The sequence below is a fragment of the Leopardus geoffroyi genome, chromosome D1, assembly GCF_018350155.1.
Source record: "Leopardus geoffroyi isolate Oge1 chromosome D1, O.geoffroyi_Oge1_pat1.0, whole genome shotgun sequence".
NCBI classification, from domain to species: Eukaryota; Metazoa; Chordata; class Mammalia; order Carnivora; family Felidae; genus Leopardus; species Leopardus geoffroyi.
Genome location: NC_059329.1, coordinates 22,484,198 through 22,510,737, shown reverse-complemented (window position 1 = coordinate 22,510,737; position 26,540 = coordinate 22,484,198). Strand labels below are relative to the sequence as shown.

Genomic DNA, 26,540 nt, shown 5'->3' with positions numbered 1-26,540 from the left:
TTAAAAATTAAAAAAAAAAATCATTCTAAGGAAAAGTTCTCCCCAACCTGGAACTCTGTACTTGCCCAACTGAGTGTGACAAGAAACACGCAAGATCTATCTCCCACACTTTTTCTCAGGAAGGTAAATAGAGGTGATAATCAAGAAGGAAATAGGAGATTAACACAATGTGGAGGACCTACCAACCCAACAGGTGAGTAGCAGGCCTAAGACGTAAACCAATCCAAACCAGAACATACCAAAACAGAAGACATCCCCAAGAATGAATACCTAACAAGCTTGAACATATTGAAAGGAAGCTGGCACAAATGAAGGAGAGCTTGGGGAGAAATTAGCGTCAAGTACAAAATACAAATGAGAAAAGCTTTTTTCTCCAAAAAAGTTATGCGGAAGGAAAAAAAAAAAAAAAAAAGCCGTAAAAGCATATATACCACATGGCCTAGTTGTGAAAAAACATAAAGTAAAAACTATTGAGCTATTCTAAATCATAACTAAAATATAGAACTTTAAAATGGTAATCTGTGTGTCCATGGGAATAGCACCCTCAATTTCCACACCACCAAGTCAACAAATGATACCTAAAATTGAAAAACCAACACACAGCAAACTAAAGCAAGTTATTTAATGATAGGGAGGTAAGTAACGTGAGAATCAGCAGAGTTGAAAGTGGGGTCTCTGGGAGGTGGAAAACAGTGTTGTTGCTTTTTTTATAACTATTTGATTTTTCTTACACTAGGTGCATTACAACCATGAAAGGTGAAAAGTAAATCTTAAAAAAAGATAGCTTCACATAGCCTAGAAGATAACAAAACTAAAATTGTAAGAATAACAATGATAGTGATAAGTTAAAGGGTTATCTAGCCCATATATACTACCAAGGAAGGTCACTAATGATCTTTACCTGGTATTGCTCATATCGATTTAAAAAAAAAAAAAAAAGAAACTCAGAATAACCTCTTCCACTAGGGAGAAATTCTGTATATAAATCAAGTAACATATTTACATATAGTAAATTAGATCTTACACCAAATCTAAATCTCACCCACAGGTCAAGCACTTGGTATAGAAGTTGGTTGGAAGGCTAAGTTTCCTGGGTATACAAGAATACCTGAGCATACCCTTTAGGAGCACCATTTTGACTTACCTAAAAGCCATGTAATTGCTCCTGTTTCTTAAACAGGCAACACTCAACAGTTACCTTGTATTTTTGTTATGACTTAGGGTTTATATACATCACTGATATATGTCATATGTTGTCAAATACACAGTGTCCTACTGTACTGAATATAAGGCTGTTTGTCCTGACATTAAATATTGATGGAACTACTGTGCTTTTAGTTAAGTTTGTTTTTAAGTTTCTCTTCCCCTTTACTGCAGTCAGGCTAGCATTGTCTCTAGGTACTTGGTAATAGCAATTCTTCCCCCTTTCAATTTGTAGCTCATTTCAGCAGGGCTTCAAAACCAGATCATTGAGTTTGTTTGCAGCATAGAATAACAACAAACAGGCTAACACTAAGGGAGAAAGAAGCCACCCTTAAATAATTACAAGGGTTTTAGCATATAAGCTAAAAGAAATGAGCAAAAAGACATTTACTGTTTCATGGATAAGTGAATACTGAAAAGCTGGATTTCAAATAGAAATGTCTGATTATATTTCAGCTGATTCAAAAATACCGACTGATCATCAAATTCCATATATAATACTGGAGAAGTTTCACGTCCATTGAGAACAACAATTTCACTGCCTTGAGTCTTTCTTCAAAACGTCAAGTGATCCTCACTTGATTTATTCTTGCTCAAGAAAAAAAAACAAAACAAAAACAAAAAAACCTAGCTAGTCCCAAAGAATACTGGTGAGATCAGGTCTGGCTAGTCGACTACCTTCTGTCCCTCATAAAAGCAAAGAGCTTCTAAGGACAAGAGACATTAAGAACAGAGATGTGACGGCAACACACTGCCTTTCCTGTCCAGAAATGGCACTCCTCTGGTTCCACAAACATTTATTTATTTAATAAAAGTTTACTGAGCACCCACCGTATGCAAGGCTTTGTGCTAGGTGCTACAATTTTTGAAATGACAAAATTATTTGTACGTGTAGGATCTGAGCTAGTCCTTGATAGTGTTCCTGATTTGAGAGAGACAGAATGCCCCCACGGCGTTCAATTAGGAAGCTAAGAGCATGGACGAGGTCTGCTTTCCCTCCTTCTATCAGCCCAGCACAAACTTTTGCCTTTCTCAAACCAGCCATAAGTCAAAAGAAATAAGGCACATTTAAAAAAAAAAAGTTCCCCCCTTTAATTGACCAAAGTAAAGCCATGACATTTCATTTGGTAACCTGCTCAGAATTATAAAAATCGTTCCATTTGGCCCAGCCCATACTGCCCAGGGCAAAACTTCCAGACAATACTAATCCCATCGTGCTCTGTTCTTATAAACTGCATATTTAAAAAACGTCTTCAGCGTCCTAAACGTGACGCGTTCAGTGCGAAGCGTATCAGAGCTGGCTGTAACATTTATGTCCGTGACAAGCCTCGATTATCCAGGTCCTTTACCTGCAACATAAGGATGTCATTTTAATATTTATGATCAGGTCAACTTTGGAGAGCTTCTCTACTGAGTTGGGTTCTGCTGCCTGGTGTGGTTTTGTGACAAAACGAACACAGGTTTGAGACTAGCTACTCTCTGCTTAACCTTTAGGAGTACCTCTCAAGAGTAGAATAAATGGTCTACCTGCCAAATGTATCAGGGGTTGTCAATCTTTTCTTATGTAAGAGATATAACACATTTCTGTGTAACTCTATGCCATAAATTCTTCAGAGGGGGAAAAGAAAATGTAGTGTGTACACACACACACACACACACACTTTTCTCCCCTCCAAGCCTGATAATTACTAAAACAGATCAAGTACAGCCCCAACTGGAAAAATAACACTGTAACCACAGCCAAAATGACAGCAGACTAGGTGTCTACTCTCTAACAACAATCTAAAATAAAAATATTAACATTCTGAGTTGCAAACTACTTTTCTGACATTAGAAAAGTCCCTGTATTAGGGGAGACTGAGCGGCTCAGTCGGTTAAGCATCCGACTCTTAATTTCGGCTCAGTCATGATCTCATGGTTCATGAGTTCGAGCCCCATGCCGGGCTCTGTGCTGATGGCACAGAGCCTGCTTGGGATTCTCTAACACCCTCCCACTCACATGCTCTTTGAAATAAAAAAACTTAAAAAAATAAAGTCCCTATATTACAAATATGTGGCCCATTCTTAAGCACTAGAACCAATCTGCAAACATGAGAGCTGCTTTCTCAGTGTAGCACCTGCTCACCTTATATATCCTGACTAGCCAATGTTCTGTGGTATATGCTTCCTCCAGGACATCAAGTTCAAAGTCTTTATTCCCAATTTCAGCATTCCGGACACGGTCAAAGCCTGGTGGGCGCTCTAGAATGGAACAAAAAAAAAAAAAAAAAAAAGAGAGAGAGAGAGAGAGAAACACTTCTTTCTACAGTGCTGATTTCCTAAGGAAAGAGTAAATCAATCTGATAAATCATCTACCAAATGGAATGTTACTTCTCAGCCTGTAGTTTGTGTAGAGAGTAGGACCTATACAAAAAGACATCAGGTAGTAAGCACAGATCAAGTGTTACCTTGACTCAAGTCCTCTCCAAGTTAATGCTTGGCAAATTCATGGAGGCTATCTCTTTTAAGAGATGGGAGGCTGACTTCCCAGCCCCTCCTTTCCTGGGGATGCTACCCAGAGGCCTCTGTGTTACACTAGTAACCCTTCCATGGATCAGAGAAGAACCTATCAGAAGTCAAAGGCCTGCCTCTCTCTAAAAAAAAAAGTAAACTAAAAAAAATGTTTTTTAATATTTATTTCTGAGAGACGGTGGAGGGAGGGGCAGAGAGAGAGGGAGACACAGAATCTGAAGCATGCTCCAGGCTCTGAGCCATCAGCACAGAGCCCGACATGGGGTTCGAACTCACAAACTGTGAGATCATGACCTGAGCTGAAGTCAGATGCTCAACCGACTGAGCCACCCAGGCACCCCATAAAACTAAATTTAAAAAATTAAAAAAAAATGGAGGGAGGCACCTGGGTGGCTCAGTCGGTTGAGTGTCAGCTGGACAGCATGGAGCTGCTTGGAATTCACTCTCTCTCTCCCCTTCTGCCCCCACCTCAACCACACATGCATGCATTCTCGGTCTCCCTCTCTCAAAAAAAAAACAAAAAAAACAAAAAACAAAAAGAAATCAAAGGCCAGAATCCACTTCAGGAATTGTCCCTAGTGCAGAAACAAGAAATTAAAGTCAGAAGGAAAGACTTAGCCTAATCAGATTAGTCTCCATATATTTATTTAAGGAAATGAAAAGTCCTTTATATCACTGTATCCCCCTTCATTCCTCTCTCCATTCCTCTCTCCTCTTTTACTGAGAGGCAATAAAATGTAATGGGTAAAAGTACAGAATTTAGAGCAAGACCGCCCGAGTTTAACCTAACGCTGCCACTAGTTAGTTACGTGACATTGGGCAGTTAAGTAACTTATTTGTACCTGAAATTCCTCATATATAAAATGGAAATAATATTAGTATCTATGTTTTGAGTTGTAGTGAAGATCATATGAGTTCATAGATGTAAAGCACTTGGAGCAATGCCTGGTATCTGAAAAAACCGTATGTGTTAGCTATCACGGTTCTTACTGTGTTATTAATGTTATAAATCACTCACTGGCTTCTGTGTAGACCTGTCCAAAGCGGTAGTAACACATCTTGTACATAAGGCAGTTGAGCAGCACTGGAGAACCTTCACGGTCCACACGGAATTCCCCAGTTGGAGTATAATAATCATGCTCCTTAATATGTTTGCCTGTGTCGGTGCTCCCTCCAATGCGGACCATCCACAGAAACTTATTGATATCTAGAAAAAAGTAGAAAGAGAATTGCTGTGTCACAAAGGCTGCTGGAGCTAAATCACCTAATGAAAAGCTACCATTTCTTTCCTTGTTTTTTTTTTTTTTTTTAACTGAAGCATAGTTAACATACAATATTAGTTTAAGGGGTACAACATAATGACATGACATTTGAAAAAGCCACTATTTCTAAGAAAATCCCTCATTTTTAAATGGGAAATAGTACCATTTAAGTCTAATTTTTAAAAACATGAAACACAATGTGGCAGCAAAACTTTTCCCTCAAAATTTACAACTCTTCCTGTAGATTATTCCTGAAATCCTGTGCTATTGGTCCAGAGTTAAGTCACAAAGATAGTATTCCCAGGTATTAGCTGGGCTGAGCTGTCCAATATAGGAGCTCTATATACTAGCCACATGTAGCTACTGACACTTGAAAGGTGGCTAGTCCAAATTAAGACGTGCTGGAAATATAAAGTACATACTGGACTTGTAAGACTTAGTCCAAAAACAAAACAAAGGAAGTAAAATATAAGGAACTCATATGTCTTAATAACAAAACCCTAGGGCTGCCTGGGTGACTCAGTCGGTTAAGCCTCTGACTTTGGCTATGATCTCATCGTTTGTGGGTTCGAGCCCCACATCGGGCTGAGCTGACAGCACAGAGCCTGCTTGGGATTCTCTCTCTCTCTCTCTCTCTCTCTCTCTCTCTCTCTCTTTCTCTCTCCTCTCCCTGCCCTTCCCTGACTCATGCTTTCTCTCTCTCTCAAGATAAATAAATAAGCTTTAAAAAAAAAAAAGGATTTAAAAAAAAGTAACAAAACCCCCAAATAATCTGATTAAAAATGGGCAAAGGACCTGAATAGACATTTTTCCAAGGATATTCAAGTGGTCAACATGTACATGAAAAAGTGCTCAACATTACTAATCATTAGGGAAATACAATTCAACACCATAACGAGATATCACCTAACACCTAATTATCATAAGACAAGACATAACAAATGCTGGCAAGGATGTGGAAAAATGGGAAGCCTTATATCCCGTTGGTAGGCATGTAAATTGGCAGTGGTATATAGCCACTACATAAAACAGTATGGAGGTTGCTCAAAAATTTAAAAATACAACCACCATATTATCCACCAATCCCACTTCTGGGTATATATCTGAAAGAATGAAATTACTATCTCAAAGAGATAACTGCACCCCCATGTTCACTGTACTTTACTTATAATAGCCAAGACCCGGAAACAACCTAAGTGTCCACTGATGGATGAATGGGTAAAGAAAATGTTATATCTATATACCTAGATACACGCACACACACACACACACACAACATATATAAAATGGAATACCATTCAACCATTGAAAAAAAGAAAAAAAGGAAATTCAGCCATTTGCAACAACAGAGATGGACCTTAAGAGCATTATGCTAAGTGAAATAAGTCAGACAGTGAAAAACAGATACTGTATGATCTCACTTCTATGTGGAATCTAAAAAAACAAACTCAGAAACAGAAATCAGAATTGTGGTTGCCACAGGCAGGGGATGATATGGTAATTTCCTTAATCTCACACAAAAAAATTACAGTATGTTCCAAATAATGACATTTATTTTTATGCCAGCATTAAACACACTTCTGTGCACATTAGTAGGCGATAAAAGGTCAACTGACTGAAAGTGGTTACTTAACAATGGTTAGTGCTAAGACCTCAAGAAACTATCCCTTTCTACCACATATATGTGTACAATGATACATATAAAAATACATATACACATAGACATACATACACAAATGCTTTTCTATAGGATTTGGCTATATTGTGACTATTAGAAAACCTATAAATAATTACACACAAATAGTGCTGGTGTGATTGTGAAAGTTCAAGTCTGTGAATACATGTCCCTGCTCTCATCATTCCTCCTCTGCTGTACAAGACACACAAGAAAACCAATCTTCTTACTTTATACTTGGCACATTACACATACTATATACATATAATCTAAAATTTAAACATCTTTACAAGCAGGCATATATTCAAAGAAAACTAAGATAGAAATAAGAGGTAGTTAGTAACTGCAGGAAAAGAAAAGTTATTCGAGGAAAGACTGTAACCATGGTATACTGGTTGACTCAACAATGAATATTTACATAGTCAGGACTTTGAAAACACTTTATCTGGATTTAACCAAAAACTAAAAATTAACTCTACTAAGCAGAATCAAGAGGAAAAGGAGGGAGTGAGAAAAGGTAAAAAGAATGAAATTTCTTATCTACAATTATAAATTGATATAGCATATATAAAATGCTCAATGAATAGAATACACATATTTTTAAAATATGAACATAAGTACTAGAAGAAACAACTAGAGAAATTGCCTCTGGAAACTTGTATCATAAGGGAGTTTAAGTTTAGGGACAGGATACTCCCTACCATTTTTTGTTATAAACCCTCAAAAGAATTTAATATGTTAAAGTATATAAAGTATTGTTTTAATTTCTTAAAAGTTTTTTTTAAGGCAGCAAACCATGTTTTGATGATTCTTCTAAAAATAGAATTTTGCTAACAATCACAGGGAACATGATAACATATGCCATACATACATACATATATATATATATATATATGTATATATAACATAACATATGCCATACACATACAGATATATATATATATATATATATATATATATATATATATATATATATATCTCAAATATGAAACATTTTAAGCTGGCAGATGAATCTATGGCTTAAACCCACTAAAATGCTAATTCTAAAGTTCATTTTCAGATGCCTTATGTTTTTTTCCACACTGTATTTTACTCTGTTATTATTTTTTATTTGATTTACCTATACTGTAAAATGATCGCCACAATAGGTTCGGCTAAGCTTTATGTTCTTTGTTTCCTGGTTGTAAGCAACTCCTAGGTCTTTAGACAACTATACCATGCCATATCTAAATGAGAATTATTTACATTTACCTCCTACTTGTTGCCAAAAAAACCAAAACAAAACAACCCCTAACGTTACAAATACTCAGGAACTTCCCCAACCAAGAAAATTATGTTGAGATCAGTAAAAAGACAGAAAAATAAGACAGTCATCTAGTTTTCTTAGAATCTATGACTATAGTTAGAAATAGAATCAAGTACATACCATCAGAGGAATACCCAGTAAGGCCTCCAAAAATGACCAGCACATAGCTGACATCAAGCTCCCTCATGATCTCATAGGCTTTTTCTTCTGTGGATGCCATTGCCTAGAAAAATAAATGCACATTTCTCAAAGCAAAAAGTTCCAAGTCATATGATCCCTCAGAGAGAAATATTTCCCACTAGATCCCATGAGCCAAATACTCATATAATCCCTTCACTTTACCTGTCCTACTCGAGAAATATGGGTATTATTCCATGTGTTATTGTCCACTAAAATTGTCCGATTTGCCATAGCCGTAATCTGGTAACCATAATCCCACCATGACATGACCTTCGCATCCTGAAAGAATGGGAAATGAAAATAAGTTGCTTGCTGCCTCCAAAAATCAAATACAAGAGAAAAACTGGAAGGGCATCCTATAGTATAGTAAGTGAGGGACTTCCTACAAAGAAAATAATTCTTGGCACTTGGTACTACATTTACATATAATCGTGAAATCTCAGTGTAAATTATACAATCTAACACTCCCAATACTTTCATCTCAGATCACCTCATATAAACAAGCATAATAGGATGGCAGGTGTAGGAGGACCGTGTGATATTTCCAAATAAACATTCTGGTGTCATCAGATAATTATATTAAGTGATCTTCCACAATTCACAAAAAGCAGTTATTATAAAAATGGGAGGGAATACAAACCACGGGATATGACGCACCAGGATTAAGAAATTCTTACAGCTTAACTCCTTAAGAGTCTAACTCAGAAGTGCTACTCCCAATAGCTACTGCAAAGAAAATCACTTCAGATTCTCAAAAGCTTTAAACCAAAATGTTAAAAGTGCTTATCATTCGGTGATCACCTTATGGAAACTATCTTTTTTCATGTTTCTACTTTCTGATTTCTTTTATAATTGGGATGGTCCACCTCATGATAAAATCACCACAGTGTCAGAGTGTAGATGATTATCAGTAAGGATACAAAAGAAATCCTGAATTGAATGAAGGCTTTCAAGGCTCATTCAGCATGAGGGTTCTATAGTTCCAATTTCTCCAAGCTTTCCACCCATCTAAAAGCTGTATGATTCACTATCAGAGCAAATGTCCCCAACTTCACCCGACTCCTCAATCCCACTCCCCCCCAAATTTTTACCTCTGGAGTATTGTGACGGAGCCAATAGTATGCTTCTCGAAAGTCATCAAAAATGATCCTACTGCCATCCCCACCACGGGCAGACAGCACGATGGAGGGAGAAGAGTAGGCCTCACTGGTCACCCAGGTTGAATGAAAGGTGTAGGTGATGAGAAAGAAAGCCATGACCAATATCATCCCACTTGCCACCTAAACAAGAAAACTGTGTTGTAAATTAAATTTACACAACTCAGAACAGCTTCTTACACACAATAATACAGATGAAATGAATCCAAATGAGTCAAGACCTGTATGAGTTCACCCACTATGACAGCACTCTACTCCCTCACTCAAAACACACACACACACACACACACACATTTTCCCAAGCCTGTTCTTAGTGTTGCTTAATTCTCACTTCATTCTTAATAGGGTAGGTAGAATCCTGTTGCTTCTTGCTCTTTTTGTCTGGACGACTTATGTCCAGATTCTTCATGTAAGTGGACAGCACCTGGGAGACTCCAATGCCAGAAAGGATGCACATTACAGGTGCCAACACTAGCATGAGACGCACCTAAAAGAGACAGAAAGCAAAAACACAGTTCAATCAGTGTTTTACAAAATTAAAGACTTCAACCTGGTAGTAGATCATGACATCAATTCAGCGGTTTTCAACAAACATGATGTCTTAGTAAAAAAGAACAGAATATGAGAAAATATTTGATACATCTACGATGGAAGTATACACTTCTTAAAGCTGTTTTTCAGTTACATGCGTATATATGAAAGCGTCCTGAATAATAATGCTATGTTAAAGAATGTTTTTAACTATGGTTTGAAATTTAAAAAAAAAAAAAAAAAGCATAACAAACACTGTCTTACTACAATTTATAAAATCTTTCCTCTTTCAACAATCTAATACTTGGCAATCTTCCCAGAACGTTAAGGAAAAAACATCAACTCCTTTCTTAAGACACTGAGAAAGAGAGACAAAGAAAGCTGCCCATGGTCACTTTATCCAACAGAGTATGTGTGTCTCTCCCTAACACAAGATCATGAATCCCAGAAAGCTGGGCCCCACCACCAGAATGTATGAGTGCACCATACATCCCTGGGAAGGAATAGCACCAGTGAGCAGCTTTACAACTCAGTTCCTCAATTGCTCCAAGGAAAGCATGTGCACAATCATTACATTCTGAATCCTGCCATGCACCTCAGAGTCAGGGGTGGAAATGTTGCTAGGACTGAGAGCATTCCTCACCATGACAGCTGAAAAGTACATGCTGGTCACACCATACATGATGATGAAAATCCGGGCATCAGACAGGTTGCTAAAGCAGTAATAGAGACCAACTACAAAAGTAAAAGTAAAAAGAAGCAGGCAGCTAAAATAAATAATCATAGATATGTGCAAAGACATTTATTTACTATAGAACTCTTTAAAACATCAAAAAGTCAGAACGACTTAAATATCCAACATTAAAGATGTAGTTTTTATAGCGTATTTATATAATAGAATACATCAATTAAAATATTGCTGCAGGATATTATGGACTATTTGCCATATTCTTTACACATCTCTGTACTTAAAAAATTTAAAAATAATACATTTAAATGTTACATCTCTAAAATAATACTAAATAACAGAAATTATGATTCTTTGTAAAATGAAAAAATTTGGGGAAAAACAGTATCATCCTGAGGGCACCTGGGTGGCTCAGTAAGTTAAGTGGCAGATTTAGGCTCAGGTCATGATCTCACAGTTCATGAGTTTGAGACCCACATCAGGTTCTGTGCTGAGAGCTCAGAGCCTGGAGCCTGCTTTAGATTCTGTCTCTGTCTCTCTGTCTCTCTGTCTCTCTCTCTCTCTCTCTCTCCCCCTCCCCTGGTCACTCTCTCTCTGTCTCTCAAAAAAAAAATGAGAGGGGCGCCTGGGTGGCGCAGTCGGTTGGACGTCCGACTTCAGCCAGGTCACGATCTCACGGTCCGTGAGTTCGAGCCCCGCGTCGGGCTCTGGGCTGATGGCTCGGAGCCTGGAGCCTGTTTCCGATTCTGTGTCTCCCTCTCTCTCTGCCCCTCCCCTGTTCGTGCTCTGTCTCTCTCTGTCCCAAAAATAAATAAACGTTGAAAAAAAAAAAAAATTAAAAAAAAAAAAAAATGAGAAAACGTTAAAAAAAAAAAAAACAGTATTATCCGATTTTTGTTCAATAAATAACTGGATGAGGGGGTGCCTGGCTGGCTCAGAAGAGCATGTGACACTTGATCTCTGGGTCATGAGTTTGAGCCCCAGGTTCGGTGTAGAGGTTACTAAAAAAAAAATTTTTAATAAAAAAATTTTAAAAAGACTAAAATAAATAAATGAATAAATAACAGTATGAATATACATCAATATGTTAACAATAGCAATAGATGTTTGGTGAGAACTCCCCAATTTTTTTTTTTAACTTGTCTGTATTTTTTACAATAGACAACTTACTTTCATGAGGGATAAAAACCATAGAAGCTGTTTTATTAAAAAAATAAAAAAGGAAACACCCCACCACCAGTAAATTCAAAAACATTTCTGGATTGGCTAGAAGGTAAGTAACTGAGGCTTTACAACCAGCCATGCCTATTCTCAAACTTTAGTACTGCCAAGAAGATAGATAAATGGGGAACAGTCAGGGATGGGGGATGGGAGAGAGGTACACTGAAAGTACTCAAAAACAAAAACAAAAGCCTGAATACAAATTTGAGTTGAATTTTAACTTATAATACAAATGAACAGAAAACTGTGAGGCTCTGAACTTGCCAGCATCTCCAACTGTTCAACTTCTGACTTCTACTCTGCTTCAAATATTAGAAAAATGTGCTTAGCCATCCTTTGTACTGCATAGGGTAAAGAGGCAAAAAACAAAAACAACAACAAAGTACAAGGATGAGGGTAATTTACTTATTTTGAATCAAATGGTGATTCTTACAAAGAAGGCCACTTCAGAACACAAAGTAGACAGACCTGGAAACATGAAGACCAGAAGCTGTAGGTCAAAATAGTATGAGGACCAGGTCGTGGGCTGATGCTCAGACACAGAAGCAATGATGGGGATGTTGTTCTTAGCATAAGAAGGATCCAGCAGTGAGTAGAAACGCCCAGTCCAGGGAGATATTTTTCCTGGCAGCAAAGAAGCAACAAATATTTCACAATCACACTTGAAACAAAATAACATCTTATCCTAATTAATCACAATTTCCTATTTTCATAAGAGTCTCTAAGACAGAACAGGACTAAATTTTTGTTAAAATACCATCAATAGTTTGAGAATCTCACTCTTTCCTTTCAAACTTGAGAGTACTTTTGTCAGCCCAGCCAGCAGAATAAAGCCAGGCTGTACATAAAGTCAGAGATGGGAGGCAAAAGTGTTTCCTGTGAAGGTTTTAGGGTCAAATCTGGCCAAACCAAGGTCAGCTCTATAAACAAAGCTACTACATCCTCCAGTGCTGCTCTGAAATAGACCACACAGACAGACCTAGGCAGAATCCAATCAGCCTCTGAGAAGGACAAATGGGAAAAACAAAGGAAAAAAATGTGGCATGCTAAACAGCCGTGAGTTAGTGAATATGGGCTTAGACAGGCCATGTTTGTAAGGAATGGCCAGCAGTGTTATGATTTCTCTTACCCTACCAGTAGGAAAGAAAAGGAAAAAAACAGAGAAAAATTAGCAAGGCAAGATCCAGTCCTTTCAACAAAGTGTGATGTTGCTAACATTAAGAACTACTCTAGGGGCACCAGGGTGGCTCAGTCGGTTGAGCGTCCGACTTCGGCTCAGGTCATGATCTCGCGGTCTGCGAGTTCAAGCCCCGCGAGTTCGAGCCCGGCGTCGGGCTCTGTGCTGACAGCTCGGAGCCTGGGGCCTGCTTCGGATTCTGTGTCTCCCTCTCTCTCTGCCCTCCCCCCACTCATGCTCTGTCTCTTTCTGTGAAAAATAAATAAACATTAAAAAAAAAAGAGCTACTCTAACAAGACATTCTTAACTATGCAGAATCCAAACACTGGGGCTGACAAGTGGACTGAATTGAAGAAGTAGGACTTTATACTCTTAGGAGAAAAAGAATGAATCTTTCTGTGGTCAAGAAATAACCCCTATTTTTGAAGTTCATTATGTGTCCATATCCATTTACAAAAGCTGTGGGCCTTCCCTACCTGTCAGCATGAGGAGCGCTCCCACGGTGAGAAGGACAAAGCCTACCAGGGAGATGACACTTCGGAAAAGAACTTCAAACTGCTGTGGATTCAACTTGCTGCGCAGATAATCCACAAAGGCATGGATCTGGCAGAGACCAAAGACCCCAAAAGCCGCCATGTGCTCTGACGAAAGGACGGGCTGTAGGTAAAAGCATAGATATGACAATGCTGGAAAGCAATGAGTCCAACCTAGACCTGAATTATCCTGACCCAGTTCAGACCAAACAAAGGCTCAAATGAGTTTTGAGGCCTCCAAGGAATTAGGTAGGGCCAATGGAGGAGAGGGGCTAATTTCACCTACCACATTTTCCAAACTCCATACTCCCAAAGTATTTGGAGTCCTATAAATCATACCTTACTCTATCTTGCAAATACCATTTCCTCCCAATCTGCCAAACTGAAATCCATCACTCCCCTCTATGTTCCACACACTTTCGCTCTTTCATTACTTATAAATTCTTTGCTTAGACCAGTGGTTCTCAAACTCTAGTGAATACCACAATCATGGAGAGGGCGAAGAAGAAAGGGTGTTAAGACACAGATTGCTGAGCTCTACCCCTTAGAGTTTGATTCAGTGGGTCTCTGATGAAGCCCTGGAATTTGCTGTTTTTGAATAAAAAAAATTTGTTGGAGTTTATTTGGTTCCTCACAATACTTAACTTTATTATTATTTTTGTAATCTCTACACCCAACGTGGGCCTTGAACTCACAACCCCAAGATCAAGAGTCGCATGCTCTACCAACAGAGTCTGATAGCTGTCCCCAGAATTTGTATTTTTAACAAGTTCCTGATGCTGCTGTTGGTCGGCGAATTACATTTCCAGAACTGCTATACTACAGAATATAGACAGCTGCATGTACTTCCTTCCCCACAAGACTGTAACTTCCTTAAGGACAAGAATCATATTTTTAATTTTTACATTTCCCAGTGATTAGCGAATTGCATATAGCAGGTGATCAGTAAAGAAAATACAAGCTGACCTCTGAATAAGTCCTCCATTTCCATAAGAATTTTATATGAGAAATCAAACACACCACATTATTCTCTGACTTTATAATTATCTCTTAACCCTATGGGAAATGGGGTTAAAAGTTTGTACTTTGAGGAGCACCTGGGTGGCTCAGTCAGTTACGTGGCAGACTTAGGCTCAGGTCATGATCTCACAGTTTGTGAGTTTGAGCCCCACATCAGGCTCTGTGCTGATAGCTTAGAGCCTGGAACCTGCTTTAGATTCTGTCTCCCTCTCTCTGCCCCTCCCCTGCTCACACTTGCCCACTCGCGTGCTCGTGCTCTCTCTCTCTTCCCCTCCCCCCAAATAAATAAACATTTAAAAAATTGAAAAAATAAAAACGTTTGTACTTTGCTTCCTAAAGCACTTTCACATAGATCCCATCAAGAAGTTCAGGGGTCATTACTATTAAATGGACTCATTAGCATTAAAAAGGACTGGAAATAACTTTGCATTCATATCAACTCAGCTCAAAATATCCCTCCTTCCCACAAACCTAAGCCAAATTAAGAGTCATTAAATTCAAACTTTATGGAGCAAATATTAACACACCCCTGGAAGCAGACTTTAATGACCAGTGATTCTGTTACTTCAGTTAACACAACGGTCCAAGGTAAATCAAGCTACTTGGAGCTGTTTAAAGAAGTTGAAGAAGCTAACAACTCTATTCAGTCTAGGGCTCACCTGGAAACCCACAAAGGAGATCTGCATGGAAAGAATGGTGCCCAGGCAGTAAACAGTACAGTAGGCCACATAGATCCGGTGGGAGAAGCGTCCTGTGAGCATCAGCACCAGTACATGGAGAGGGATCAAGTTGATCAAGAACACATAGCCTCCCCAGGAAGAGACCTAGAACAGGATAAAAAAGAACTCCTCTGAGCGCTCCTCCTCAGGCCACCACTTACGATATTACCTGTGATCTTTTCAAAGAACATCCCTTTACAGTAACTATAAGCTTTATTTATGACAAGTGGCTTCAAGAGTTTAAATAAATGATTTCTTTAAGTAGAAAAACCAAAGTCACCCCTATTACTGCAACTCAATCCCCTATTCCCTATGCCTCCTACCATCATGATAACAAAAGCAGCAACACCCAACTCTCAGGGTTCATCTACATGTAATCTATTGTAATGTCATGTGGACAATTTAGGGATACATGGGAAACGTGAGCAGGTGGAAGCAGTTAAGGGAAGAAGTCTAAGTGACTATGTAAGATTGAACAGGAAAAAAATACATTAGAAAAGAAAAGGAAAAATTTTAAAGGAACACAGCAGAAAAGAGAGTTGGCCAACCAATATGTATCCACGGGTCATATGGTATCTGAAGAACTTTAAAAATTAAAAACATTGCCTCTATCTTGCTGTTACACAACGGATGGCCACACCTGCCTTGGATTAGGCTTTGTATGGATATAAGAGAAAATAAAGACTTCTAGCCTCCAATCCACGGTCTCAAAGCCCAAGAGCTATTTCCAATTTGTATCAGTCCCAATAAAGACACTCGTGGAATACGGGAGTGAAGAGTTACCATGTAGAAATAAGCAAGGGCACACTTGGCAGCCCAATAGATGGAACCAGTCTTTACTGCTTTGATCCACATGTAGTAGGTGAGGAGCATGCAGAAGATGGCAATCCCTGCAGAAAGAACAGAAAAAAATTCAATAAAAGGCCATGCCTGCGTAATATTTAAGAATACTACTCTGGAACAGACTTCCTGGATTCATATCTCAAACCTACTGCGCATTAACAGTGCAATTATTTTACCTCTTATTGTCTCGGGTTCCTATAAAAATGAGGCCATAATAGTATCTATTTCATAAAAGTGTTAAAGGACTTAGAACAATACCTAGTATAAAACAAATATTATTACTATTCCTTCCAGGCACCAAATTCCTTGCTAGTGTAGAGCCCTAAAGATATTCCACATTATTATGCACCATCCACCCTCTGCATCTTACCACAGGCCAGTCCTTATGCCCCGACTGCCCCTCTCCTTAATATGTGCCTAATGAGGGGCGCCTGGGTGGTTCAGTTGGTCGAGCATCTGACTCTTGATTTCAGCTCCAGTCATGGTCTCATGGTTTGTGAGATCGAGCCCCACATCAGGTTCTGCACTGACAGCATGGAGCCTGCTCCTCCTACACTCACGCACGTGCGCTCTCTCTCAAAATAAATAAATATAAAAAATAAATATATATGCCTAATGAAGTCCAAACCTCACTGCCTAGTGCAACCTCAACTACTTCCAAAGTCTTCCCTGATCTCCAAATCTGAATTAACCTCTCCTTTCACACTCCAAAGTACTTTATTCATACTTCTCTAGTGACACATAATACTACCTACCTGTTATGAGTTATGAGTTATAGGTCTGTATTTATCTCCCTTAATAGATTATGGGCCAACATAATTTTATTCATTATTGGTCACTGTAATTCCTTAAATATGAGCCAAAATTATCTTATTCATTATCTATAATACCTAACACTGTGTTTTTCCAACAACATTCAATAAATATAGGCTGAATTGACACAGTCAACAAAAGTCATTATAGCTTTAAGAACGTTAATTTCTCGGCATGCCTGGCTGGCTCAGTTGGTAGAGCATGCAACTCTTGATCTCAGGGTTGTGGGTTCGAGCCCCACCTTGGGTGTACAGATTACTTAAAAATAAAATCTTAAAAAAAAAAAAACGATATCCATTTTTCTTATCTAGGAAAATAATGCATATAATTACAATGTTAAAATAATAGTACCATTCAACACTAAACTAACTCTGCTTTTATCAGTCCAGAGAAGAGATAAAACCCTTATAAAAGGAGATTACCTTTCTGAAGGGGATGACAGAGAGAGATTATAAACTTGTCTGAGGTCCCTTCCAGCCCGTTTCTAATCTTCTCACCCAGATACCATTTTTGCTAGTGCTAAACATCAGATCTGAACTCAGATTTTACTGCACTTCCTGAATGTCTATGGAACGATGAGATGAATTTATCATCTTTGGCATTTTAAGTCTTACCTTCATTATCATAGGAGCCAGCCACAGATCGGGAGATGTACCCAGGAACTACAGCAATCATGGCGGCAGCAAGAAGCCCTGCCCCTGCATCCTGGAAGAAAAGAGGGGTAACAGGAAGTTAACACTATTCACTCACAAGAGAGAAGAGAGGATCCACTAGTCCTTCTGCTTATACTGGGCCCAGAACACAGTCCAACACTTTCCAAGGTAGACGTGATGCTAGAAATGCTAGAAATGTTCACAGCACGAGAAAGCTAAAGACTTCACAACCAATTCCCCAGGATGATACCACATCTGAAACTGAATACATATATGCTAAGGACAGACAAATTATGTAAGCTGTCAGACATCAGACACTGCCCCAGAATGGGCTGTTTGGCTGGAGCATTCCCAGGTTTATGAGTCCCTGCCCCTAACAATACCTGCACACTGCCAGGACAGTCACACCTCTAAAAGCTATGCAAGGATAATCAAAAGGGAGACAATTATTATTTAAGCTAAAAAGTCAAAAGGTGATCATCTGTCTGGACTAAAGATGCCAGGAACTTAGATAATAAAGCTGGAATATCACAAAGCAATCTGTGAGGTCAGGAGAGAGAAACAACGAAATATAATCACACTCCAAAAGAGTAGGGATTTGTCTGTTGATAAGAATCAAATTTGGAACAAGGGCAGCAAGGAGAAGGATGAAAAGATTTCCAAACTAAACTCAAGAGTCCCAAAACCTCCTACTAGTTTATCACCTCTCAGGTATCTCCCTGACACCACAGCCACAAACTAAGAATAGCATCCAAGGAGCCAGATCAGCAAGGCAGAACCCTAGAAAAAGAGAGCCATTATGGAATCTACTCCAAAAGTGATTTAATAATTTTTTTAATGTTTTTTTTATTATTTATTTTTGAGAGAGAGAGGCAGAGCATGAGTGGCGGAGGGACAGAGAGAGAAGGAGACACAGAATCCAAAAGCAGCTCCAGGCTCCGAGCTGTTGGCACAGCTGTTGGCAGGGCTTGAACTCACAAACTGTGAGATCATGACCTGAGCCGAAGTTGGACACCCAACTGACTGAGCCACGCAGGCGCCCCAATAATTTTTAAATAGGGGCACCTGGGAGGCTCAGTCAGTTAAACACCTGACTCTTGATTTCAGCTCAGGTCATGATCTCGTGGTCATGAGATGCAGCATCAGGCTCTGCACTGGGTGTGGAGCCTACTTAAGATTCTCTCTCTCCCTCTGCCCCTCTCCAGCTCGCATGTGCATGTGCACATGCACATGCACGCTCACTCTCCAAAAACAAAAAAAAATTTTTTAATATATGTTTAAAGGATCAACAAATAATTGCTAAATGTCCATTTCCAGTAGGAAGAATGAACCATTCTGGAATACTTCCTATAGTTATTTTTCCTCTCCCTTAGGTTGTGAGGATTTCAAAATCTAAAGCTCACATTTTATACTTTAAACATTTTTTTTTATCTTATGTAGAAATTTATATTTGACCTTCAAATGTTCTCTTATAGGACAATCACTTGCTAATAATAAGAAACCACATATTCTAGGAAGGGGCTGGAGTGAACCCAGTAATTCAGCCTAGCAAAAGCTATCTGTAGCCTCTGGCTCCCTGCCCTTCTATGGCTATCAGACCCCCACCCTTTAGCATCTACTAGAGAGGTTCAGCAACATTCATTCCCAAGCCTATCACCCCAAATCCTTCACCTTGAGCTCTTTGGTAAGGTGGTACGTGACGATGGTGGTGAAGGAAGAGAAGAGAGGGGCCAGGAACACACAGACATTCCGAATGTCGATGGTGATGTGGAAAAAATGGAGTACATGGTAGATTGCAGCAGACGTGATCATTAAGCCTGTAACAGGAAGAAGAAACTCCATTAGGTTATCTTGGTAAGACCAAGAACTTAAGGGAAAGAGAAGGAGAATCAAAGTATCAATCAAGTGATAACATAACATAGGTCCTGACAAACTACCAGAAACACTAATATAGCAACTGCAGTAAGCTTATTAAATTTCTCTTCTTAGGATTCAATCCGAAGTCCGGAATTTATGAAAAACCTCCCATCCCCATCTCCCACACATATTCTCCTGTATACAGAAGATCCACTTTTAGGAACTGGTAATTAGAATGAAATTATAATTGTCACAAAAAATGCAAACATTAGAAATAAGAGAAACTGTTCTATAACATACAAATACCTTATTTCTGTTAATTTTTTTTTTTTTTTTAGAAAACCCTGTTCCTCTCACCTGGATAAATTGTTCCTCCAATAATTCGTCCCAAAGGATACCAGGCTCGGTCATCAAACCAATTATGAAATTTATAAAATCCCTCCTCAGCCAGGAACCGGGTAGTCCGATAATTAAAATACCTATAGCAAGAAAGAAATGATCTGTATCTCCTCCTCTTCAAACTCAAATAACTATACCAATTTGCAGAGAATCTTGTTCCTCAGGTCACACCATCAAGGAACTGATCATTACATCAATCTGTATGATTACACATCAGTTAGGTACCAAAAATTATGCCAAGTATGAAAATCATTTTACATTACCATACGTCCCCTCATTTCTAGCTCCACACATGTCTCGACTAAAGCATTGCTTGTCTTGGAAGGAAATGCAACCGGAGCCTAACTCAAGTAGGATACTTCACCAGCCTGGCAATTAGTAGGTATTAGCACCAGTCAGAGAATTCAAGCACCCACAGACAGAACAGCTGAGATGTGGACATCAATAAATCTGGCTCTTTTCAAGAAAAAGGAACATACAAAGATTTCAATAGCACACAGAAGGACACACGGATAACTTCAAGTGATGAGCATCTCTAGAGATGTTGGTATAACACTATACGCATGTCACAGTTTAATCCACTCAGTAACACAAACTTCTTAATAAGTGTTTAAACTTAACAACAAATTCTACTCATGTTGTTTAAAATAGTTCTGAATGCCACCTACATAATAGCATAAAAATATAAATAGCATAAAAATATTTAAGGAGCACCTGGCTGGCTCAGTCGGTAGAGCATTCGACTCTTATCTCAGGGTTGTAAGTTCGGACCCTATGTTGGATGCAGAGATTACTTAAAAATAAAATCTTTAAAAAAAAATGTAACATAAAATGCTTAAGAGTCATACATGGGAAGACACAGTTCTTTAGGTCCAAGCTATGTAACACTTTCTTACTTCTTTTTAAATAAGAAACTTGAGAGAATGACTAACAGACTCATGAAAAGATGCTCAACATCACTCATCATCAGGGAAATGCAAAGCAAAACCACAATGAGATATCACCGTACACTTCTCAGAATGGCTAAAATCAAAAAGACAAGAAATAACAAGTGTTGAGGAGGATGTGGAATAAAAGTAACCCTCATGCACTGCTGGTGGTAATGTAAATTGGTACAGCCACTGTGGAAAACAGTACAAAGGCTCCTCAAAAAATTAAAAACAAATACTATATGATCTAGTAATTCCTCTCCTGGGTGTTTACCTAAAGAAAATGAAAATATGAATTTGAAAAGATATATGCACCGCTATGTTTACTGCAGCATTATCTACAGTAGCCAAGATACAGAAGCAACCTACAAGTCCATCGACAGACAAATGAATAAGGATGATATGGTATACATACACACACACACACACATATTATGCAGCCATAAAAAAGGATGAAATCATGCCATTTGCAACAACATGGATGGACCTAGAGGGTATTATGCTAAATGAAATAAGTCAGATTGAGAAAAACAAATATCATATGATTTCGCTCACATGTGGAATCCAAAACAAACAAACAAACAAACATAAAGCAGAATCAGGCCTGCAAATACAGAGAAGAATATGATGGTTACCAGAGCAGTAGAGGTTGGGGGGATGGGCTAAATGGATGAAGAAGAGTGGGAGATAATGGGTTGCCAATTATGGGATGAATAAATCACAGGAATAAAAGGCACAGCATAGGAATATAGTCAATGATATTGTAATAACATTGTATGGCGACAGATGGTAGCCACACTTATGCTGAGCACTGCAAACTTGTCCAATCACTGTGCTGTACACCTGAAACTATGTAACATTACATATCAACTACAGTCAAATATAAACTTAATTTAAAAAAGTAGAAAGAAATAAGAAAAAAAGAAAAGGAAAAAATATAAATAAATAAACCAAATTTTTAATTACTAAAGGCAATCATGACTAACCACCTCTCCTGGCCATCCCTCTAACCCTATTTCCTCCTTGGTCAGTCAAGTTTTAGCAGCTGAAGTGCGCAGAAGTAGCAGATGGCAGAAATCTCTACCCATCTGTTTGTTGCTGTTGAACGTTATTTTGGTAACTGTCAGAGAAACAATAGAAAGGAGGGTAGCAGGCAGTCAACATCTGTCCTTTACCTAAGGTAAAGGAAGGGAAGGTGAGGCAGAGGAAGTCTAAGTTAGTGGAAAGAGGTCTGACTGGGGTCACAATCCCTTAGTTTCCTGCTCTGCAAATGGAAGCATCAAATCACAAGATCTCTTCAGTCTTTTCCAGGCCTATGACTACAGACCAGATAGTCTTGCTTTCCCTGACCATCTCACCTTAACGTTTGTTCATCTAGAGGATCTGAGAAGAAGCCTTAACAGACTGGTGATCAAGAAACAAAAAGATTAAGTTTCCTCATTCATGAGAAAAAAATATAAATTGATTTGAGAGACCCCAAAGAAAATATTTGTATGCCTCCAAAGGGCTTTCATACACCCACACAAAATATCAAATATGCTATGTTTAAAATATTAATGATGTTTGAAGAACCTATGATTCTGGCTTTACTTTAGGCAATACAACAAAATGTCCCCAGTATCCAGAGACAGATAAACCTAGATTCAAATCTTGGCTCCTCCAAATGTGTAACTTGAACAGCCGCTCCCAGGCCTAGTCTCCTCATTTATATAAAGGAGAAAATAGGACCTCCATCTAATAGGGTTGTTAAGGATTTAGAGATGATCTGCAAAACAGTGCTTGAAACAAAATGAATACTCACCTATACCTTTTCTTATCTAATAAACAAAATCCCTAATCAAATTCATGGCTTAAAATGTTCCCCAATGTCTTAGAACTTAACCAGTAGATCCAATTTCTATCATATAAATTGTTAAACAAACAGTCATTAAATCACAAGTTCATGACTTGTGATTTTCTTCTGAGCCTCACACAGGCCCCTTTTCCTCAAAGTGCATCACTGATTGTTCAGTAAGCTGAGCAAACAGACTTCTCCTAGCCTGGCCCGGTCTTAACAGGCAGGCACACCAGCAATGCTTCTCATATTTTCTATGAGTTTGAGAGGTTTACTTGGTTAATTCCAAGAGAAATGTCTCAAAAGAAAGCAATGATCTCTGTTGGAAAACTTGAGGGTTTTCCCCCCTAAATATATAGGAAGCTCAACCCCATCACTGAGAGCTGATTAGAATTTCACTTGGAAATCCATTGACTTGAACGCTTCCCAAAGCAAATACCAGATCAGGCAAAAGTACTCACGGGTCAAACTCATGGATGACACTTTCGAATCTCAGGACAGCAAAGAGACGAGTAGAGAACGCTGCAAAAATCAGAGAGTTAATACCTTAATGGTAGTGTGCCATGAAAAATACTAGTAGATTGTAGTATTATAGAGATAATAGCACAGCACAGAAGTCACAGGAAATGTAAAATGATCCCTGAATAGGGGTGCCTGCCTGGCTCAGTCAGTACACCATGTGACTCTTGATCTTGGGGTCCTGAGTTCAAGCCCCATGTTAGGAGTAGAATTCACTTAAAAAAAAAAAAAAATCCCTGAATAAAGTATTTACCCATTTCTCCCACACAGAAGAAACGAAAGAAGTTCACTCTCCCCTGACAATGACACCTACATTTTCCACACAGGTAGGACACATTTAACTTTCAAGACCTATAACAATGCATTCACCTACTAATACTGCACTCCACTTACATGGTCATCTTTTTTAATCGTTGACTTCCCCTCCCCAGAACTAACTTTTATTCTGGAACAAACTAAGGGGGGTAAGGCAAATCAAGACTATATTTATGACTCACAAAGAGCTAGAAAATCTAAAAACAAAACAAAACAAAACAAAAAAAACAAAACCAAACAAACAGTAAGTTCTGAAGAGATTTTCAGAAATACTAAAGTAGGCAACTGGTACAGCATGCTTCCCATTCTTTCCCAGATGATCTCTAGCCCTGACTTTTATAATCCTTGTGTTTCTTTTGTCTTCATAAAATCATACTGATGGATAAGAGCAAAAACAACACATTACAATCTCCTGAAAAGAACAAGACATTTAAGTAAGCCATGCTTGATTTTTTTCTCCTTTCCACCCGCAAAGAAAGAGAGGTCCACATGCACACTCACATAACACAGCAGCCATCGACAGAATGAGAAGCTTCAGTAGTGTGTCCTGCTTCTCATAGGACAACCGCAAAAATCCCAGCTTAGTCATCTTGACATCGACGGGAGGCAGCAGATGACACTCAAATAGCTGAAAAGGAAAAGTCAAGACTGTAGGACATCAAACACTTCTAACTTATCTAATTCACTTTCATGTTTTATGGCGGCAAAAAAAACATAAAAGAGACACATGCCAACGAACACACCGAGAGGGTCAGAGCTAATACTTGACACCCGAGCCAATACTAACACCCTAGCCTTGCCTGAAGTCTGGCAAGGAAGGCCGACTGGCCTTGACCGACTGGCAAGGAAGGAGGCATAAGTCAGGTCCATGTGTCAAGACTCAAAAGGAGTGATTAGACTCTACCACCATAATTCTGCTTCTTACTCCTTCACAGCTAACAAGTACATAATACATAACAAGTACAACGCGCAATAGCGTGGTACAACAGGAGTAAAGAGCAAACACAGGAATAGAAAAAGGCGGTTGGGTGAAGAGATGCAAAGAAAATAGAAAAGACTGGAAATAGAGAAAAAGAAGAAACAGAGAATAAAAGAGCACTCAAGAAAAAGCAGGAATGTATGAAAGAAAGCAGGAAATGGGGAAATGAATACTAAATACAGAGGTGAAAGTAGAAATCAAACTATGACTGAATATGCCCAATATACGGCCCTACATTTCAGCAGCAACTGAATGGCCACGAGCTTCTTTTTGTTCCAAATCCTAATGGTGTTGCAGGGCCAGCTAAAGAGCATGACTGATCACTAACACACATACAGTGATGCACTCAAGAGGGAGAGAAACACATACACAAATCACTGCACTTTCAATCCCATGTATCACAATGCAACTACTGCTCGGATCTATAGACGCTTCCAGTTGCCTATCTCAAGATAGGCCTGTAATTGACACTGCCGATTTAAGCCACTGATCTCAGAGATAGCTCATGGAACCAGATGACAATCTAGAGGGAAAAGAAAATAAAATTTCCTACTGAAACAAGAAAAGCTCGGCGGGGAGGGGGGGGGGCTAGATTAAAATAAAATGTTGAAGGAAGTAGGTTAGCTATTTCTGTTTAAGAAAGTGCTGCCTTCTTAAACCATAAGCTCATCAAGGGCTAAGTTATAAAGAATACAGTAATAAAAGATATGCAACACTGTTCAAGACTGCAGGGAGAGAAAAAGGAACCTTCATGCCTCCTGATCTTTTTCTCAGTATTATTGGAGGAAAAAAGAGGGGAAAAAAAACCCCACCAGACTAGGCGGAAGGCATAAAGAATCATACATTCCTAGCTCCGACAACATCTTTTCCATAAGTAACTGGCCCAGAGGGGCAGTTTTGCATGTGTTTTTAATTACAACCCCAAAGGAAAACCTCATCTTGCAATCAAGAATAAACACCTAACTCCAGGAAGTCCATAATCCCGCCACATCGCTCAAGTTTGTACTTGTTTTTCTCGAATGCCTGAAACAGAAAAACATAACACCACTACGAGCTGGTATGAGCCACACACCTAGAAGAGTCAGCGGAAGAAATGAGAGTACTAGAACTTCTACCTGCAAGCTGAGTAAAGGAACTGGTAATTTGAGGCAGGACCTTAAGGGAGTTTTCCTAGTGTGCTCTCTGGTCATTTGAGCACATCGCTAAAGCAAGTAAGGGCAAAAGACACTTCACTTTAAACACTTAGCATCGGGTCTCCTCCTCAACGGTGCCTGCGAGCTGTGGCATCCGAATCCCATCCGAATCCCATCCTCCTTCTAGTTTTCCAAGACGGAAACTTCCCCATCCCCGTTAGCCCCCACTCTCACACCTGCTCACACTCCTTTGCTCCCCCATCCCACCCCCCTCTTCTGGTCACTCTAGCAGGTCCCAACTCCCTGCCTCCCACCTGCATATAACACCTCTGACACTACCCACCGCGGGACACCCCACCACCTCAGCATCCTGAGCGCCCTCCCCTCCAGAACTAGTCGCAGGATCCAATCTTTCCCACGCCCTCCAGGCCTAAGCGCACGCCCCATCCCGAACCTTCACATCCTTCCATCCCAGGACGTCTCCACCCCACGCCCCACGCCCCCTCCTCTGCAAAGCCCTAGACCCCGCTTCCCACACCCCACCCGCCGCCATTAAAGCCCCACCTCCAGCACTTCGTCCAACCCCACCAACAACCTGGACTGCCCCTGCAGCTAATTCTCAAGTTATAGCCTAAGGCCTTCTCACCTGGCCAGCGTTCCTCAAGAATCGGCTGGGCTCTCTCTGCCATCCGTTCAGCGGCGCACCCAACCCTGGCAGCGGCCTGGTCCGCCTCCTGGGCCGCTCCCCATTGGCTGGCCAAGGCTCGATACGCCACTTCGAGAGAGCGATAGGATTGTGGAACTGTCTGTCAGGGCTGGAGGCGGGGACAAAGGCGCGCTCCTACTTCTTAACTGGGCAATACAGATATCACTCAGCCGTCAGGGGGCGGGACTTCGTGCTCCTGTAGAGCTGTGATAGACCCGCTCAAGAGAGCGAGAGCGCGGAAAGAACGTGCTCGGAGCAGTTTGGTTGAGAGCCGAGGAGTGACGTGTCGGTCTGCGGACCGCGAAGGAGTCGCGGGGGATGAAGGTGTGGCGGGTTTACCCCAGTCATGTGACCAGAAGCGGAAACTACGCGGAGGA

The 26,540-nt window shown here is 39.6% G+C and overlaps 1 protein-coding gene across 1 annotated transcript; it reads right to left on the bottom strand.

Annotated features, from left to right (window-relative positions):
• Positions 1 to 1,988: 1,988 nt before the first annotated feature.
• Positions 1,989 to 26,213, bottom strand: STT3A (STT3 oligosaccharyltransferase complex catalytic subunit A). The gene is made up of 18 exons (XM_045483367.1): positions 26,104 to 26,213; positions 23,847 to 23,973; positions 22,973 to 23,033; positions 19,707 to 19,828; positions 19,164 to 19,309; positions 17,454 to 17,544; positions 15,967 to 16,073; positions 15,124 to 15,288; positions 13,388 to 13,568; positions 12,203 to 12,358; positions 10,469 to 10,560; positions 9,626 to 9,781; positions 9,229 to 9,417; positions 8,300 to 8,416; positions 8,078 to 8,180; positions 4,733 to 4,921; positions 3,329 to 3,444; positions 1,989 to 2,552 (listed from the first exon to the last, which is right to left on the bottom strand). The coding sequence occupies exons 2-18, from the start codon at positions 23,932 to 23,934 to the stop codon at positions 2,514 to 2,516; spliced, it is 2,118 nt and encodes a 705-aa protein (XP_045339323.1). The 5' UTR covers positions 23,935 to 23,973; positions 26,104 to 26,213; the 3' UTR covers positions 1,989 to 2,513.
• Positions 26,214 to 26,540: the final 327 nt, after the last annotated feature.

Bases quoted from the DNA above. Each gene is read 5' to 3' on its own strand.
- STT3A (XM_045483367.1), bottom strand. From the start codon at position 23,934: ATGACTAAGCTGGGATTTTTGCGGTTGTCCTATGAGAAGCAGGACACA. The intron at 10,561-12,202 runs GTCTGTCTACTT...TTACTTTTGTAG, and splicing joins TCTGGTCTTCATGTTTCCAG to TTGGTCTCTATTACTGCTTT. The intron at 2,553-3,328 runs GTGAGCAGGTGC...CTTATGTTGCAG, and splicing joins GGCTAGTCAGGATATATAAG to GTAAAGGACCTGGATAATCG.